The sequence below is a fragment of the Clytia hemisphaerica genome, unplaced genomic scaffold (assembly GCF_902728285.1).
Source record: "Clytia hemisphaerica strain Z4C2 unplaced genomic scaffold, Clytia hemisphaerica genome assembly, whole genome shotgun sequence".
NCBI classification, from domain to species: Eukaryota; Metazoa; Cnidaria; class Hydrozoa; order Leptothecata; family Clytiidae; genus Clytia; species Clytia hemisphaerica.
In genome coordinates, this window is record NW_027103300.1 from 531,335 (window position 1) to 551,076 (window position 19,742).

Below are 19,742 nucleotides of genomic sequence, written 5' to 3' on the forward strand. Positions count from 1 at the left end.
ACGACTTAGATCACTACGAATGGCATTTCGTTTATACTTTTTAGGTACTTTAGAAGACCAATGTGTAGGAACTTTGGTTTCTTTACGGTGAACAGATGTCTCATAACTATTGTCGTCTTGTTTGATCATTGTGGTGTCGAGAAATTTAGTGGGGTCAATCTCACAAGTAAATTTCAGTTTTGATTTCTTAGAATTTAGTTTTTTGAAGAGATTGTCACGACGATTTTTCTTTCGTTTGGTTATTATATCATCGACATAACGGTAGTAGAAAGATGGGTTGAGGGGTCGGACAATTTGTTTCGTTTTCTATCTTGGTCATGTATATATCTGCCAGGATTACGGATAACGGACCTCCCATGGTACAACCATCAATTTGTTTGTAAAATTTAGAGTTAAAAATAAAGGTACTTTCTGTTGTCAGTTTAAGTAAGAGTCGTTCGACGATGAATCTCTTTCCTATCTGTGGTAATTTATCTCGTAGGTAAATTTCGTCAAGGATGTATGTAATGGTATCTTTAACTGGAATGTTCGTGAATAGCGATTCAACGTCATACGATACGTATTCTTCGTTAGGTGAAAGGGTTTCTTGTTCTTTAAGGATAGATGGAAAATCTTGAGTGTTTCTGATAATATACGAATTTTCACTGCAAAGTGGTTTGAGATATTCTGCAATCACTTGGGCTGCACCGTACGTATATGTGCCAGTTTGGGCAATGATTGGTCTGAACTTTAAGTTTTCCATGTCAATATCTTCGATTGATTCAAATTTATGGGTTTTCGCTGTTCCATACAAACGAGCTGGTTGACCAGAAGTAGGAAACATTTTTTGATAGTCTTTGTGTTTCTGGAAGTTACGATAAATAAAATCACGGAAAAGTTTCAGATCATGTAGAGTTTCATCAGTGGTAGGTTCGTATTTGTTATTTTTGATACCATCATCGATCATTTTCTGAAGTTTTTTGTTGTAGTCATCTCTTCGCATTATTACAACACAGGAATCTTTATCCCCCGGTACAACAACAACATCACGGTTATTGATTAAGTTTTTAAGATTATGATATGTATCATCACGTGTTTTATAAACGTTTTTGGTGAAGATATCTGTATACGCACGTTGGAACTCGTGGAAGTCTTCACGTTTTTCTGGTTCAATTTTGGGAGTAACTTGGTCGGATACGCATTCAAGGTTAGCCGCGAGTGTCTTTTTAATATGTTTATTTTTGTCTACAAAACTGTAATCTAGTCCAAGGCTCAGCTGGTCGCGTTCCGTTTGGGTAAGAGCAATATCAGACAAGTTGATGACAGGTACAAAACTTGTAGGTTGATTAGGTTTTCTCACGGTTGATAATTCTTTTAAGATGCGTAGTTTCTTGTTTTTGGTAACAAAAGATTCAAGACGTTGGAAAGATTGGTCATTTCGTACACGGCAAAGTAACAATTTATACAAGATATTACCACAAATTAGTTTCAGTTCTTTTTTCGTGGCTTCAAGTTTCAAAGATATCTCTTTCATTTCATTTGAGTGCTTGGATACATGCTGAAGTAATAAATTTCTCTCTGTTTCTTTCTTCAACGAATTATCGATAAAGTTTCCACGTATTTCAACAAATTTCGGTGTAACATCAAGGAAAAGTGCTTTTTTTAATGAATCCAATACTTGAAGACGTTTTGTGCAATTTCAACGATAGAATACACAACTTTCTGTATATATGGGCGATCCTTTTCGGTAAGTTTTTGTTGAATCCATTCGCCATAGTTTATGAAAAATCAAAATTTATTTCACTACATAAAAATAGAAGCTTTTCGGCTTACGCCATCATCAGTATACAAGAATGGTAAAAAATCACAAATTTGTATCTAAAATGTTGAAAAAATTGCCTAATTATCTACAAATAAAAAAGTCATTAATAAGCGCTTGATAAAAAATTCGTTAAAAAACATAATGGGTAATAAAATTTTATTTTTATTTTATTCCGTGGAGTAAATCAAGTGATGCCATTTCTAAAAAGATAAGAATCCCCACTTGGCATGCCAAATTTATGAGGGAGTATGTTCATGCGGCCAAAATTATATCGGTGAAACAGAGAGAAATGTTACGACAAGATGGACTGAACACGAAAATGTTAATCACAATTCTGAGCCTGCAAAACATTTAAAGGAAAACCCCACCCACCATTTCCAATGGAGATGCATTTTAAAAGCTCCAATTAACTATAAGGAAAGGAAATTTCTGGAAGCCTCATTTATTGCTACTATGGGACCATCATTAAACAACCAAATAGAAACAAAACAATTACAACTTTTTAGAAATGGCATCACTTGATTTACTCCACGGAATAAAATAAAAATAAAATTTTATTACCCATTATGTTTTTTAGCGAATTTTTTATCAAGCGCTTATTAATGACTTTTTTATTTGTAGATAATTAGGCAATTTTTTCAACATTTTAGATACAAATTTGTGATTTTTTACCATTCTTGTATACTGATGATGGCGTAAGCCGAAAAGCTTCTATTTTTATGTAGTGAAATAAATTTTGATTTTTCATAAACTATGGCGAATGGATTCAACAAAATAGATTCTAACGATGTTCGACACCTGTTCTCAATATACGAAAATTTTGATGAGGCAGAAAATTCTGATCTAGAGACAACCGATAACGAAAGAGTTAATCGTTCCTCAGCTGTAAATTGGTTCCTTTTCCATTATAATACGTTTATAAACACTGACAGTAAAAGTTTATCGCAAGAAGAAAGAAAGAGTATTGCTAATTTTTACACCGAGGAAGAGTATTATGGCGTCAAGTGTGCTCGAGTGAAAATAAAACAAAAAGAAAATGTTGACTTAGATTTCATGGTCTAAAGGAAATTTATTCTCACGCTTCACCGCTAGAAATTTTTATGACGATGGTGAAAGTTTTGTTTTGTTCGTTTTTCACAGAACTCAAAAAGTCACAGAATAGCTGTCAGATGTTTTTTGAAATTACTGCTGAGTTTTCGAAGTCCGAGGAGAAAGACAGCCTTTTTTCTTATGAGGATGATTTCGACAGCAATCACACAAACACCAAAAACCACTCAAAAACGCAACAGTGCAGCGGCTTTAAACATGTTTTAAGGACGTCCAAAACTCAGCCTCCCCCAGATTCCTGAACCGACCCACAGTCCAAACAAACTAACAAACATAGAAAAATAAACAGAAACTTGCACACAAATACAAAGAAACAAAAAAGGGGTTAAACATACCCATTATAGTCTGGCTGATTTATGAAATAAAAGGGGTCAACCTTGAAAAAATTTCCGCACTAGGTTTCTTGGTACCGTTAGAAGCGCAATTTTATGTAGATTAACATACTCAGAGCCTCACGATGAGGCTCTTGGGCAAAAGATTTTATGAAAACAAACCTGGGGGGTACTTTTTTGCCAAAAATGCCCGGAATTAGAATTTTCGTAACAAAGTTGACCTATACGTCATGAACTTTTAAGACCTAAAAAACTGCTTTGATTAAATCTTAATTAGAATCAATGAATTGCATTGAAATAAGGGCTTCCTAAAAATATTAAAAATCGGGTTTTTCGGGAAAAACGGGCCATAAAACCGGAAAATTGGGGAAAACTGCTTAGAAAACCTCAATAAATATTGAATAAATATGACAAACTAACGCTTATTGATAACATAACAGGTTGACAAATCTAATTCTAAACTTCTGAAAGCCAAAATAATGGTAAGGATCTAGCTCTTCTGAAAATCGGATTTTTTAAATCGGAGAATCGGGAAAATGTTACAAAACTTAACTTCTCTTTTAGAATTTCACAAAAGTATTTCAGAAAGTGTTAGGTATAAAATGGTCACAACTTTTGAGCTTCTGTTAAGTAAAGTAACGTTAAAAAGTTATGAAATAGGTTTTCGGGGAAAACGGGCTCACATAATCGGGAAATCGGGCAAACAGAATCGGGAAATTGAGAAATGTAAGAATATGTTAAATTATGCTTTAAAAATTCATGAGATTTCTCATAATATCTATTAGAAAATCTAAACAAGTGTTTCCAGAATGTCAAAGATATTCCTCTCACTCATCAAGGGCTCCTCAGTTTCATTACAGTATCTGAATTGGGTGGTGGAGCTTCTGAGTTTTTACACCCTTCACCATGACACCCACCACATGCAGCAACACAATAAAGCCCATTGCGACGGCAGGAACATAAGTTTGAGTTAATTCACGGACGGGTTCCGACTTCAAAGTTGTCAAAATCTTTGATTTCCCTTAAGAAACAAAAACCTGTTGTTTTTTAGAAGTGCTTAACGGTGAAGGTACATTTCCTGGCAAAAGCTATGTTAGAATCACCATCATCAGCTGCTAAATGCAAAAAATTCATTCTAAAATAATCAGAATGTAATTTTATTGAAAAGAACTTTATACCTTTTTTATGTATGGCAGAAGTTGTATCACATCCAGACCATTTATGCATGAGTAAATAACAACGTATCACAAATGATCGTAAATAGCTGAAATTTGACTGATTTTCCAGTAAAACAGCTTGGGCTTTACTTTCTCTTTATTCTTCTCGTCGCCTATCTTGTCAGTGCTGAAGAACATTTCTCCCATCCCCACCTTCCAATGATACAACATCAGGATGAAAATATCGGTGTCGCCTGCTGTTATTACAACGTTTCTTCATGCTTTTTGGCATAGGATATTCCTTTTTCCACAATCAACACATCTGCATCACGGTCATTTTGGTCTGTCAGGAATCCTTGCTTCTTGAAAGCAGACGAAAGCATTTTGATCAGCTGAACTTTGTTAGATGGGTTAGATAAGAACAATTCTCTGTTGGTAGTCACTTTACCATCTAGTGAGATGGCAACAGAAGCTGATGTTTTCCCCGATCGTTGATCGTGTTCTTGTCCTTTTGTTGACATTTCATCCTCATTTCCATCGAAAACAATGACGACAGTAGAAAAAACACTTGAAGTTATTCTTGAGGAAGTTGACATACTCGTCGATCACTGCTGAATATGTTGTTTTCGGCCACGAGACTTTGTGTAGCAATGCACCACCATCGGTGAGATTCTAGCTAGCAAGCGTTTGCTTGCATGCGTTTGCTTTGTGATGAAGTGGTTACGAAGGTTTGACTTTTGAGGTTATCGCATCATTCCAAGCTTGAATAATGATATAGGTTCGGGGGTCAGGTCATGACAGAAATTTTCACCAACATCCTCAGTGAAATTGCCAAGAGCAGTTAGTCGACTAAACAATATTGTTGGACTTTTTGCTGTCTCCAATCTTGACATGTCTTCGAAGGTTTTTGCTTTCTCCTTCTGAAAGAAGACCTGACCTCCTCGAATACAACGTCGTCTTGCTTCTTTTGAATCCCTCCCATCCAACGTCTTCGGCGACATCACAGTTAATCTCTGGCTCAGCGATCAGTTCACTCGAGAGACTCTTCAATTCAGGCTCTGTTTTTTCGAACGGTTCGTGGTTGTCAAACCAATCTTTCACGATAGCGAAATCTTTACCGTCATACCGTCATTCTGCTCAACGAAAGATTGACATGTTGCTCGCTCGTTTTGACATAGCGTTGTGGATGTCAGCAGACCAGTGAATGCTTCCATTCTTCTAGAAGTTCCAGAAGTTTCGACAGTGTTGGATATCTGCTCATGTCCAAATCAATCGTGGGATCAACAGCATTGGCAATCACGCTCAGATCGGTTGTCAGATCTTCGATTTCTACAGCGTCATCATCAGAACCAACAAGTGGTGACACCAATTTGCAAACAAGAGCAGATTCAACTAGAAAATGTGCCCTCAGTGCTCACTTGTGATGTGTGGAACAGTTTTCTTTGCATAAATCTGCTCCATCAATTCCTCCAAGCCACTTGCTTTCATTAACGATCCGATACTACCTATAAAGCTCATTAGCAAATGGAAACCACCAAGCATACATACCATGTTTAACGACTTTTCTTTGATTATTTCATACGCTTTTATCCACAAGGGTTGATCAAACGTAATCACAGGGGTGTCGATGCCTAAGAATTCCGATTGAGATTTTACAAACATGAGTGTTGAGTAGACACATGTCATATCGTTCGGGTTTAAGTCGATGATCGGGAGCAGCGATACTTAAGATTGACCAGGGTAGGTGCCAGTGCAGACTTTGTCCATATACCCGGGCCAGCTTCGTTGGAGCATCGGATGAATGTGAAGGGCGTGCAATATACTATCATATGCGATCCCTTCGGGGAGAACGTTGAACTTTAATCGTGTAGCATTGTTTTATGGTGTAGATGAAAAAAACGAATCCCACCTCATGAAGTGTTCTCTTTCCGTCAATTGTGCAAAAATCGTGATCGACGTTATCATCGGACCATTGCCCGAACTTGCCGACTAGATTCGCGAAGCTTTTTTAATCCCTGACCTTCAAAGAGCAAAGTTCACAAACTTAAACATTGAGAAATCTCATGAAATCTTAAAGCATAATTTAACAATATCTTACATTTCTCAATTTCCCGATTATATGAGCCCGTTTTTCCCCGAAAACCTATTTCATAACTTTTTAACGTTACTTTACTTAACAGAAGTTCAAAATTTGTTACCATTTTATACCTAACACTTTCTGAAATACTTTTGTGAAATTCTAAAAGAGAAGTTAAGTTTTGTAACATTTTCCCGATTTTCCGATTTAAAAAATCCGATTTTTCAGAAGAATTAGATCCTTACCATTATTTTGGCTTTCAGAAGTTTAGAATTAGATTTGTCAACCTGTCATGTTATTAATAAGCGTTAGTTTGTCATATTTATTCAATATTTATTGAGGTTTTCTAAGCAGTTTTCCCCGATTTTCCGATTTTTATGGCCTGTTTTTCTCGAAAAACCCGATTTTTAATATTATTAGGAAGTCCTTATTTCAATGTAATTCATAAATTCTAATTAAGATTTAATCAAAGCAGTTTTTTAGGTCTTAAAAGTTCATGACGTATAGGTGAACTTTGTTACGAAAATTCGAATTCTGGACATTTGGGGCAAAAAAGTACCCCCCAGGTTTGTTTTCATAAAATTTTTTGCCCAAGGGCCTCATCGTGAGGCTCTGAGTATGTTAATCTACATAAAATTGCGCTTCTAACGGTACCAAGAAACCTAGTGCGGAGATTTTTTCAAGGTCAAATCCTATTTCAGCCAGACTATTACCCATACTGTTGAGAGTGAAATAGCTGAAATTCTGAACAATCAATTCGCAAGTGCATTTTCTAAAGATGATGGCAATAACCCCGGCGTGCAAGGCCCAAAAGGCTCAGACATATCAGACATTCTTTTTACTCGAAATGATATCCAAAAATTGCTATCCGACATCAACCCCAAGAAAGCTTGTGGTCCCGATAATGTCTCTGCCAGAATACTTTATGAATGTGCTGAAATTGTTCCTGATGCATTGGTACTTCTCTTCTCTGCATCCCTAAAGCAAGGAACAATTCCAAATGAATGGCAACATGCTTTGGTTACTCCTTTATATAAAGGTGGAAATAAAGATCGATCCAAAGCTCCACGCATTTTGTGTAGTTCTTCAAAAATGGTTGAAATTTAGCAAAATCAAAAACATGAACGAAAAAACCGACAAAAAGCAAGAAAAACAACCATTTGAAGAAGCTAAACAAAACCAAACATGCACTCTCACCTCCTGCTCAGATGACGATGACCAAAACCGTCTAAAATGCCGAAAATGCCACCGCATGGTACACTACGAGTGCACACAATTACCGCTTTATCAGCTGCAAATTTTTGCCAACACTTATAACGAACAATATCTATGTCAGAATTGCGTGCGGATAACACGATCTCTAATGAGTAAAATAGGTGAGAACTCGTATCATATGATGCAGAGGGAGATTGAGAAGAAGGACGACGTCATTAAAAAGCTCAACAACCAGCTAGCCAAGAACCGCAGCCTTAAGAACGATATCGAAAGCATCCTAACCAATAAGATGGCTGACTTTGAAATAAAAACCAAGCAGATTATAAAAGAAGAAATAAAACTAACGACGAATTACATAGAAAAATCATCAGAAAAAACATACGCTGAAATAACTAAGAAACACAAGGATAATATCAAATCAGCAGTGAGAGAACACCAACAAGAAAACAAGAATGAAGACAGAGACATCGAATCAAGAAAACGAAATATTATTATACATGGAATGGTGGAATTAGAGGTAGATAACAAAGAGGAACAACAGGAACAAGACAGAATAGATATTGAAGGTATACTAGGTAACATTGGCGTCCAAGATATCAAACCGTCCCACCATCATCGTATTGGACAAAACAGAAAAGGGCTACATTGGCGTCCAATTAAGTTGATCTTAAAAAGTATAGAGGAAAAAGAACGGATAATGTAAAATCTGCATAAGCTGAAACGATTCAATGAAATTGGTGGCTTTAGCATTACAGACGACTTCACCATCAACGAAAGAAAAATTATTAAAGATATGTGCCAAAAGGCGAATAAAATGAATTTAAAAAATGATGATTTCGTTTGGCATGTAAGAGGAAGCCCTAGAACAAACCTTCGCCTAGTTCGAAAACCTAGGACAAAGACCAAAACAACGTCTTCTCTGCCCATATCTTCTGACGACTGGACGACAGATGAAGAAGTAGACAATATTTATAAATCTAAATTATTTCGTAGAGGTCGATAGACCTGTGAAATATAATTCTATGAATAAATAAAAAAGCTGTAAACTACAGACCAATCAGCTTAACGTCCGTCACTTGTAAACTTATGGAGCACATTGTTCACAGTCACATCATGAAACATTTTGACAACGATAGAACTTTATCTGAAACACAGCATGGGTTTAGAAAATTTCGTTCTTGTGAGACACAACTGATTCAAACAATCAACACACTTTCAAAATCCCTGAATAATAGAAAACAAACAGACTCGATATTGTTGGATTTCAGTAAAGCCTTCAACAAGGTTTGCCACAGGAAGCTTCTTATCAAATTAGAACATTATGGCATTCGTGGTAAACTACTCTTGTGGATATCAGACTTTTTGAGAGATCGCACTCAATGTGTTGCTGTGCATGGAACTTTATCTAAACGGATAGCAGTCACTTCAGGCGTTCCCCAGGGCTCAGTTCTAGGGCCATTGTTATTCCTGGTCTACATCAATTATATGCCCCTTCAAGTTGAATCCTCTATTGCCCTTTTTGCAGATGATGCATACCTATATAAAGTAATTGATTGCTTAAATGATGCACATTCACTGCAATCTGATCTTGACCAACTTGTCTTGTGGGAGAAGAAATGGTCAATGGAGTTTCATCCGGATAAATGCTATATGCTGAGAGTAACGAACAAACGTAAAATTATTGATCATAAGTATAAGATTCATGATCAAGAACTGAAAATAGTTGACAAAGCTAAATATCTGGGTGTCACCATCTCAAAAAAACTTAACCTGGAAACCTCATGTTGCTATTATCACATCAAAAGCAAACTCCACTCGTATTTTTCTACAGAGAAACTTGTCAATGACTGATTCTGAAACACGATTAGCATGCGTCCACTTGTTGAATATGCATCTTCTGTATGGGACACTCCAGGAATTGAAACATTGACATCTAAAGTTGAGGCTGTACAAAGAAAGTCACTCCGTTGGATTTACAACAAATGGGACAGGAAATCATCCCCAACATCTCTTCTTAGGGAGATGCCCAATTGGACACACTTGAGAAACGTCGAAAAATGATTACCCTTACGAATTGTTTTGCAATTCAAATACATTCCAAGAACAATCCATTTGCAATTCAAAATCTGAATGTATTTGAAATATTTTGGAAATAAAAGAAGAACAATCCAAATGTGATTCACAATCTGAAATGCTTTTGAATTGTATTTTTGATTTTCAAAAGAGTTTTCGAATGTATTTCAAATACAATCCAGAATGGATGGTATTTGAAATGTCCAGGAAAACAAAAATAGCAACATTCAATAATTCAAATGTAATCCAGTACTGAGCATGCCCAGGCTTGTCAGAAAATCGAACTCCAAAATCAAAACAAACCACTTCAAGATTTTTCAGAGTCAAGGAAGGTTTACTTGAAAGACGGAAAGCTTTACAAATTATATTTTTAATGTGAAATACTCTAGAATGTATTATGAGGTTGTTGATTGTGGCTTTTTTGAAAAATGGTTGTTACATTGGGGCAAATTGTTTCGCTGCTATTTTTCACATCTTTGCCCCAAGTGCCACCAGGTTCTAAATTGTTTCTACAAAATGTGTCTAAAAGTGGCAAAAGTGCTTACATTTTTTGCCACCTAATTCCAAATGATCGTTTGTGTCCTTTGTGTTAAAAGTGGTAAATTCTCAATCTCCACCAAGCAAAAAACAAATTTGTTTTGTTTCGCGCAGTTTGTGTGAAAAGTGGTAAACAAAATGGCAATAATGTATGTAAGTTGTTGATTTTTTATGACTTTTGTACCTGTTCTAAATTTGCATCAATATATTTGGTTTTAAAGGAAAAGATAGCAAAGAGGGGTCCGAGTTTTTAGCCATTTATTTTGCGATCTATAAACGGAGATCAGAGAAGCTGCTTGTATACTTTTTAAATAAAATCTTACGTTTTGTAGGAGTCCATGTTCTGGAAGTCTTGATTGAGTTTCCACTAAACAACCTCATTCTTTTTCTTGAATGCTTGAATGTTTTGAATTAAAAGGAGGTAACAGGTTTGTTAAATTTCATATGAGTATAAAATAATCTTTCTTGATAATGAAATTTATTTTCGTAATAAGCATTGCAAATTTTCTGAATCTTCTGGTGTTTTCAAATTCTGCCATCTTGTCCAATTTTAATTGCATTGCCCACAATGCATGATTTAGATTGCATTTGAAATGTGAAATGTGCAATGGAATGACTTCTATGTTTCAAATACAATTCAAATTAGATATTTCAAAAACATTTCACAGATTGCTTTTGAAATGTGTTTTCGAAATGCTTTTGAATTGCTAACTATTTTCTTGTAAATTCACAATTCAAATACAATTCAAATTATACAATTCAAAAGCAGTTCATGGATTGCTTTTGAAATGTCATTATGAAGTGCATTTGAAGTGCTAACTATATTCTTAGAAATTCATAATTCAAATACAATCCAAATTATACAATCCAAAAGCAGTTCATGAACTGCTTTTGAATTAACTGCGAAATGTATATGAATTATTATTTGAATTGTAACTGAACCTTCTTTGAAATACATTTGAATTGTACAATTCAAATACAATTCACATTCGTAGGGGTAGATTGAAATTCTTTCACGATGTTCTCCACAATCTAAAACATGTGGACAAATCAATTCTCCCTAATAGGCAGCGTTGTAAGAACATCAAATTTCAACAAATACTGGGTTCAATTCAATCGTATACAATGTCATTTTTCCCTCAGGTTGTCAAGCTATGGAACAGTCTTCCCTCTGAAGTCACATCTATTGAAGATCGTAATTTATTTTTTAGTAAAATTAGCACCTTAGATTTCAAATAGACATTAAGATTTACCCCATTGCATTGCGATAGCCAAACTAATCTCCTATCTACTCTCAGCATTTCAATACTTAAGTCCCATAAACGCTGACATAAATCATAATCTCTACGATTTAAATTCTTCTCAACCACTTTTCATCCTTCTATTTCATTATTAGAAAATAAATTATTTTAAAAACATTAACATTAACATTATTTAAACCCATCATTCATTGTATATATATACTTTCATATTTCAATCCTAGATTTTTTTAGTATTTCTTTATTTTTGTATTAAATTTTGTAAAACATTCTATGAATTATCAAATAGAAATAGAAAAACAGACAAAACAAGACAAACGACAAGTATAAAAAAACACAAGTTTTCAAAAAGTAGGTCCAGAACCCGGTTCGACACCTAAAGTCCGAATTTTTTTTTTTTTTTCTAAAGATAAAATATATTCTTTATTAGAAAATCAATGAAAATGTTACTCCTTAGCGGAATAGAAAAGAATGTGATACTAACAAAGCACAGTATAGAAAAGTTATATGATGTGAAATTTTACAAGAAAATATCTAGAAAAAAAATCAAATATAGCCTATAGCTTCTGTCATTTGAATGTCCATTGATTGGTCAGGTGCTTTCTTTGGAGTCCTACTTCCTCTGACACAAAGCACAGTAGATCGAATCAGTGCAAAGGAAACTTTTGTTCTGATAAAGTTCAGTGTCATTTAAAGAAGTTCATCCCTTTTCTCCGACATAAGTAAGGCTAAAACCTTGATAAAGATCTGAGCCTCTCTTCCTGACCCCCCATTTGTGGTAAAAATCAATGGGGTAAAGGAGCCACCTTCGACACAAATAATTCTTTCGTTATATTGGCGCTTTTTCTCTTTCTCATTGACATCAAACATGCTTTGGGGGCTCTTCCTAGAGTACCTTTGCATAGGCATTGAATACCCGTACGTCAAAAAATGCTCTCTGGCCTCTCATCATCATCATCCTTCGACCTAGGTCCGAATGGATCTAGGCCGGAAACAAACAATAACCCTCCCTCCACAGCTCTCGATCAGCCATTGCAGTGCCCAGTTCCTCAATCTCTAGCCCTGTTTCTCGTTTCAAAGTATCAAGAAAAGTGCGCTTTCTCGAGCGCCTAGTGCCCGCAGGACACCAAAGTAAGATCTCAGACACCATTTCGTTTTTCGCACGGAAACAGTGACCTGAGAAAGAGAGCATCCTGCTAGTCAGGACAGAGGAAATTCTTGGGAGTCCATGATATATCTCTTGAAGGGTTGGGTGGTTGCGCCAATCAAGATTCTGGACTCTTTTCAAAAGATTTGTATAGCAGCCATCAAGGCTCTTCAGCATGGTTTTTGTCATGGTCCAAGTCTCCGAGCCATATAGAAGAATGGGCTTGACAAGACTTCTAAAAGTTTGAAGTTTAAGAGCATTAGACAAATTAGAGTGCCATATCTTGTTTAACTTATTACAAGCTTTCCAAGCTAGAACTTTCCTAATTTTAAAATCGTTTTCAGAGCTGTTAATATGAGAGCCAAGATATTTAAAATCCTTCACAAGTTTGATATTGACACCATTCTTGGAAGTTAAAGGGAGAACAATCCCAGAGGAGCTGATAAATTCAGTTTTTCCAGCATTGCAATAAAGACCGACTTGACTGGCCGAAGTTTCAAGTAAGTGAAGAAGACTTTCAAGATTTTGAATACTCTCAGAAACTAAGGCAAGATCGTCAGCAAAGTCAAGATCGGTCAGAAAAAGGCCGCGGTTACGCTTGCGCAGGGGAACTTTAATTTTGATTCCCTTGTCATTAGATAAGTCAACAGAAATGATAAAAAGAAAGGGAGCTAAGGTGTCACCTTGTAGAACTCCAGCATGAATGTCAAAAATATCAGTGTCTCCGTCAGCTGTAATGACCTTTGCTTTGGTGGACACGTAGAGTGCCCTGATGGCTGAAATGAGTTTCTCTGGAATGCCGTACAATTTAAGAATTTCAAACATTTTTACACGAGATATGGAATCAAAGGCTTTTTTAAAGTCAACAAAGCAAATAAAAGCATCTTTGTTAAGTTTTCGCATTTCTTCCAAAATACGCCTGATGGCTAAAATCTGTGTAAGAGTACTTCTTCCCTTCCGAAAACCATTTTGGTTTTTTCTTAGAAGAGGATCAAGAACTGGAACGATACGTTGTAAAAGAAGTTTGTTTTGGCGGCGATAGGCATAAGAGTGATGCCTCTGTAGTTGGATGCTAAGGTCAAATCACCCTTTTTAGGAACAGGAATGATACCGCCAGTTAACCAAGCAGAAGGGGGAGTTAGAAACTCAAATGTGTGATTACAAAAATCGAGAAGCATTTCCATAAAGACGGGATCTTTCCAAAGCAGAGTTGGAATATCATCAAGGCCTGAAGATTTATTATTTGAAAAAAGTTTAACGCAGTTTGAAAGTTCATCAATTGTAAAAGGAGAAGTTGATATGTCAAGCTCATCAAAAATTTGAGTTAAAGGGAGAGCATTAGTATTTAAAATAGGTTGGTTTCCAAGTAAAGTTTTAAAGTGGTTGAGCCAGTTCTCTCTTCTTTTATCTGGTGAGCCACCTTTGAGCTGAATAGAAGGGTGGTCTTTTCGACCTGTTAGATCATTGATCGTTTTCCAAGCGGCCGAGTGCTGATGGCTAACATGAAGATTGGAAATTGAGTTTATCTTACCCTGAATACACATCGATTCGGCGTTAAGGTAGGCATCATCCAGAGCTTTTTGAGCATCAGAGAGGATTTTTGATGTTCTTCTTGTAGGGCGTCGCTGATGTTTTAGTTTGGCCTCTACAAGTGCATTCCGTGCATCAGAAACAAGGTTGTTTTCAAAGAGATATTTCTTTTTGACTTTTTGTTTCTTTGGTAGAAGAGCAAGACTAACTTCTTTATTAGCTTTAATCAGATTTTGGTAACTTTTCTCAATGTCGTCGTCTGCTTGAGCCAATGTATCAAATCTATTTTTCACTTCAATAGTGTAAGTAGTTCGGAGGTCGTGGTTACAATAAACCTGTTGCCAATCGATGGATTTCATTGGGTCAGGTTTAGACTTTTTAGATGATCTAAGGCTAAGAGAAATGCGACAGGAAACAATTCTGTGGTCAGAACCAACAGAAGAAAAAGAAGAATAGGACTGAGCATTGCGAACACTGTTCCTCCATTTGTTTCTTAAAATCACATAATCTAACTGGGAGAGGCTTCCTGAAGGGTGTTGGAATGACCAGAGTTTGGAAGCCTTTTTCATAAACATTGTATTTGTTGGTAGTAATTGAAACTGTTGCATGAAGTCAAAGAGTTTTTTACCGTTCCGATTAGTTAATGGGTGGAAAGAGAACTTAACGTTGTCTAGGCCAAGCTTGTAATGTGATTCATCAAATTTTTAGTATATTTAAAAAAGCAAAAATATTTTATAGTTCAATTTTCAGTGTCTTTTTGTCCCCAGCGTCCTTTGTTTTCCCAGTGCTTTCTTTTTCAGCGTCTTTTCTCTCTTGTGCATTCTCGTGTTTCATGCGTCGTTTGTTTTGTTCTATGTTTTAAAGTCATTTATCTATGTTATCAATTATTTCAAACACTTTGTCAGTTATTATCATTTTGTCATTTAGTCATTATCTAGTAATTAATTATTTCACACGCATTTTATTTAATTATCATTTGATTTCTCAAGAGTGTTACATATTCATTGTTTTTATATCTTGTCAAACTAGTTTTTTGTATCAAATTTATTATAAAAAAGGCCAACTTTTTCTCACTCGCTACTCAGTCACAAGTTGACTATGAGAGAGTCAACATCAATATGACTAATGACAAATGACAATAATCAGAATTTCTTCAATTTCAACTTTGTTTATTTTCACTGGCTCACATTTCCAGCACACATTCTTGGCCAGCTGGTAGGTTTTTCTTGTTTCTTGTTTGCACTTTTTCTGTTTTCTTTGTTCCTTTTGCATAGTAACTGTTCAGGCCTTAAGTTAAGTTAGGCTCTACTTGTCAAATACATTTATAATGCAAGGCTCAATTTATTTTGTTAATTAGAAACTTAGGAATTTTCATTCATTTTATTTCTTAGTTTGAACTTGAACCTCGATATCAATTCATCAATCAACGTTACAAATTCTTGTCTGTGTGTGTGCGTGGACTTACAAAGCTGAGCATTAAAATCACCAGATATCACCAAAAAGTTGTGGGCAGGGGTGTTAAGGACAGCCCTAGAAAGAGAAGAGTAGAATTCATCAACTTCAGATTCATCAGAAACGTTGGTGGGGCTATAGCAAGAAATGAATGTTGTTTTCGGATTGCTATTAAATTCGGCGACAATAATACGGCTTGATACTTTTGAAAGTGAAATTAGGTTGTTCGCTGCCTTAGGAGAGAGTAGTAAACCTATGCCCCCTATGGTCGAACCCTGAGAGTTTCTCCAAGCAGAGGATGTTATAAGTTTATTTTTACCAATATTAGTATGTTGAAAGTTAACCTCAGGATGTAATGTTCTATGTTCTTGGAGACTAAGTATATCAATATTGCATTTGGAAAAACAGGAGAGTAGTTCCTGTTTGCGACTAGTTAAAGTAAGAGTACGCGCGTTAAAAGTGCTAAAAATCGTAGAGTGTTTACATCTAAGAAGTTTGCGGTTATTATTTTTGGTTCCAGACTCTATCCTATCACCGCCTTCTCGCTCAGATGAGTTTGGAGAAGGAGGTTCATCAGTCTCTGAAGAAACAAGGTTAGGTTGTAGAACCGGAAAAGCAGGGGCTTGAACCCTGGTGCTGTTTAGAGAAGTCATGATTATTTCTTTCGATAGCTTTTTGTTTCGAATGCTCCACGCCACTGGATACACCCTAGAGAGAATGACAGTAACAAGTGTCTAAAGAGGTCAATCACCCCATGAGGCATAAGAGAACCCTGCAAGACGCCAACCTGTACAGGGGTGGTTTTATATCAGAATTTTCCTTTTCCTATTTGGATTGCCGTAACCGGGCTATAAGATGCTCCAACTACACCTAGTTCTCCGAAGAGATGGAATGAAAAGTAAAAATAAAATCTTAAAATATTATACAGGTTATATATACTAAATTCGCGGTTTATATACAGTTAAAATTCAGTTGTATGCAAGTTTTAGAGAGAAAAACATATTCACGTAGTTTTGCATTTGACAATTTTCAACACTGAAGTGATTAAAGTCGTCTCTAGAAAATTTTCAATTCAAAATAAGTTTCCTAAATAATCCAGTAAAAGTACAATGAAGTAAAAAAAAGAAAAAGAGACTCTCACAACAGAAGTGGAAATGATGGAACTGTCTGTCTAGCAAAACTTTTAAACGATCGATAGATCTATAATGGCTTTGCAGGGCAAGGGCGCCAGGCTTCCCAGAGGAAGCCATCCTTGAGGATGGCTAACTACCATCCCGCATACCCGTATTAATCACAGTAAACTTTAAACAGTAAGCTTCGAACACCGGAAACGAGCCCTTGTCAAAATGTCTGACACGTGATGCTGCAGAGAAATTGAAAAGATCTTCAGACCAAAAACGAGATCTTCCACTACTTATGGCTGATTTAGCAGGAAAGGACTGGAACAGTCATGTATGAAATCCAGTATCACAAAACATGCTATCGTGAATACACCACAATCTTGTGTTCGTCAGCTGTGGTTGAAGATGACGTTTTTGAAGTACTCTAGTCCAGAACCCCATAGCACTGATGTCAGCCTGTGCACCGTCTTCCACAATGGCTCCTCGGTGAAGGTGTTCCCCTGTAATTGGCTCTAAATTTGGTTCGATTGGAACATCCTTCTTCACGTCGCTCAAGAAATGTGCAATAGTGTCCCTGATTTCATTGTGTCTTTGATACACAAATCCACCCTTGGGGCATGATAGGGCATGCTCCACTGAAAATCGTTTTCCACATGCACAAGATGATGGCAGGTGTTTGAGTTGCCATCCATATCTTATCGAAATTGAATCGAAAAATTCCCTCTTGGTTAACACAAAGTTTTCACTTTTGAGGGGCTTTGCGGTTAACCAATTAGATGCCCCTTTGACTTGTTGTTATTTCCTGGGTATTCCTTTGATTGTGTAACAATGTTTTCAGTAAGAGTGTTGGTGACTTTGAGAGAATTTTCAAATTCCTGTTTAGCGGTTTCTGCGAGAATAGGGATGCCTAGTCCACCATAGCGCACCGGTAAAGCGAGTAGTCGACGTTCAATAGGGCTGCATCGATGTCCTTCGGTGATAGCTGGGATAAAGAGTTGATCTATTGCATTATCAAGAGGGATGAGATAGTCCTCGATGTCATTCAAAACTCTCAGGTGGTAGGTGAATTTGTGCACAAAACCCCCGACAAATGCACTGTAGGCACATTGTGGCTGAGATTTCGCAATGTCACTTAGAATCTCAATCTGTTTTACCCATTCAGACACACGTTCTTCAAGATATTCCCTTTTAAATGCATCCATCACCAATCGCACCACCTAGGTATTTTCTCCCTCGACAAGTGATCTTAACGTTAGTCCCTGAAAAGATCTCTTCTGCTTTTGCTAAGTCCTCCTCATTCTTAAAGATAAGCCAAGACTTAGATGCTTTGGGATGGTAACCGAAAAGTGGACCGAAATAGACAATGGTGTTCCACCATTGTAAGAGTTCCTCAATTTTTCCTGCTCCGGCTAAGTCATCTGCAAAAGCAACACTTTTTACGTTTTCCTGTAGATGTTCTTGTAAGAGTTCTTGCAGAGGAAGCAGACCAATGGCATACGTTGGCATTGCCATAGGGTCACCCTGGGTAGTTCCTTCTTCCGATTTAATCTCCATACCTCCATCAACAAACAGACGAGATTTCCTGGAATAGCAGTTGGTAACGTAAGTCGAAAGATCAGGGCACAATCTTTTAATGTTATTCAAGAAAGCTTTCCGATTTAGAGAGTTAAATGCATTTGAAGCATCTACTAAAATTACTGCGTCAGTGTTCTCCTCATTGAAAATAAAGTTCATTGCGTGGACAGCAGCTTCGCAACCTGCTTGTTGCCCAGCGCAAACCTGTAAAGACCCAGCAGCCTTCATTATGTCATCCTTAATTACAGAGATCAGAGTTTTTCCGAAGATCCTTCTCAGTATCTCACCAATACCAATAGGTCTAACTCCAGGGTTCTTATCAAGAGGTATGAGACGACAGGTCCGAAATGCCGTAAAGGTCCGAAATGCCATAGGCTTCTGCTCATCCTCTAGCGAAATAGTGACGTCTGTTAGCACATAAGAACGTAAGAATACTTCAGATGGCGATAAAAGCATGAAATTTGGCACAGATGTATGAGGTGCCGTTTGTTGCAAAATTCATTTTCGGCTTAAAACAAAAACACATATTTCGCTTTTGAAACAACACTCTTTCGCGTTTGAAAATATAACACTTTCGCTTTTAAAATACAACACTTTTTCGCTTTTAAAAATAACACTTTTTCGCTTTTGAAAATGCACTTTTTTGCTTTTGAAATATGACTCTTAGCTTATGGCTAATGGAATGATGTAATATTATAATAGACCAGCGTCCTAGTTTTAGAAAAGGCCTTAAAACAGGTTTTCGTAGGGCGCCCCTTAGATTAGGGCAAATTTTTGATATTTTGTCAATTTTGCCTTATAGAAGTCACACAAAAAATTGCCTCTGAAAAACCCTGCAGTTTTCGAGTAATTCGATGTTTAAAATCACATTTTACTCGATTTTACTCGATTACTGGTAGCAATCCAGTTTTGCTTATACGAAGGGTTTACTCAATGGAAACAGAACAAAAATTGCCAGGATGGATAATCATCAAAAGTCTCTGGAAAGACTCTACTGCTGACGTCAGCACTTTTCCACCAAGGAAGTGAGCTTGAATTAGGATAAAAATCGCTAATCGATAACAATCGAATCTTACTTATACGAAGAGTTTTCATCGTGGAAAAATAAAAAAAATTGGCTAGATGGGTAATAATATTATGAAGATCATTTCTAGAACCCTTTCAAATCGTACTGCTGACGTCAGCACTTTTCTCAACTGTCTCAACTTCAGTTGAGCTAGAATCTGAGAATGTCTGTGTGTGTGTCTGTCTGTTTGTACTTTGGGGCAGCCTGGAGACTTTAAAAATTGTCGTATTTGGCTGAAATTTGGCACACTTGTTCTTTGGGTGAATATCTGGGTTTTTTTTTCATTTTTCAAA

At 36.5% G+C, this 19,742-nt stretch overlaps 1 protein-coding gene across 1 annotated transcript; it reads right to left on the bottom strand.

The window, feature by feature from the left end:
• Nucleotides 1-247: 247 nt before the first annotated feature.
• Nucleotides 248-1,513, bottom strand: LOC136811021 (uncharacterized). Its single transcript, XM_067067625.1, has one exon. The coding sequence runs from the start codon at nt 1,511-1,513 to the stop codon at nt 248-250; it is 1,266 nt and encodes a 421-aa protein (XP_066923726.1).
• Nucleotides 1,514-19,742: the final 18,229 nt, after the last annotated feature.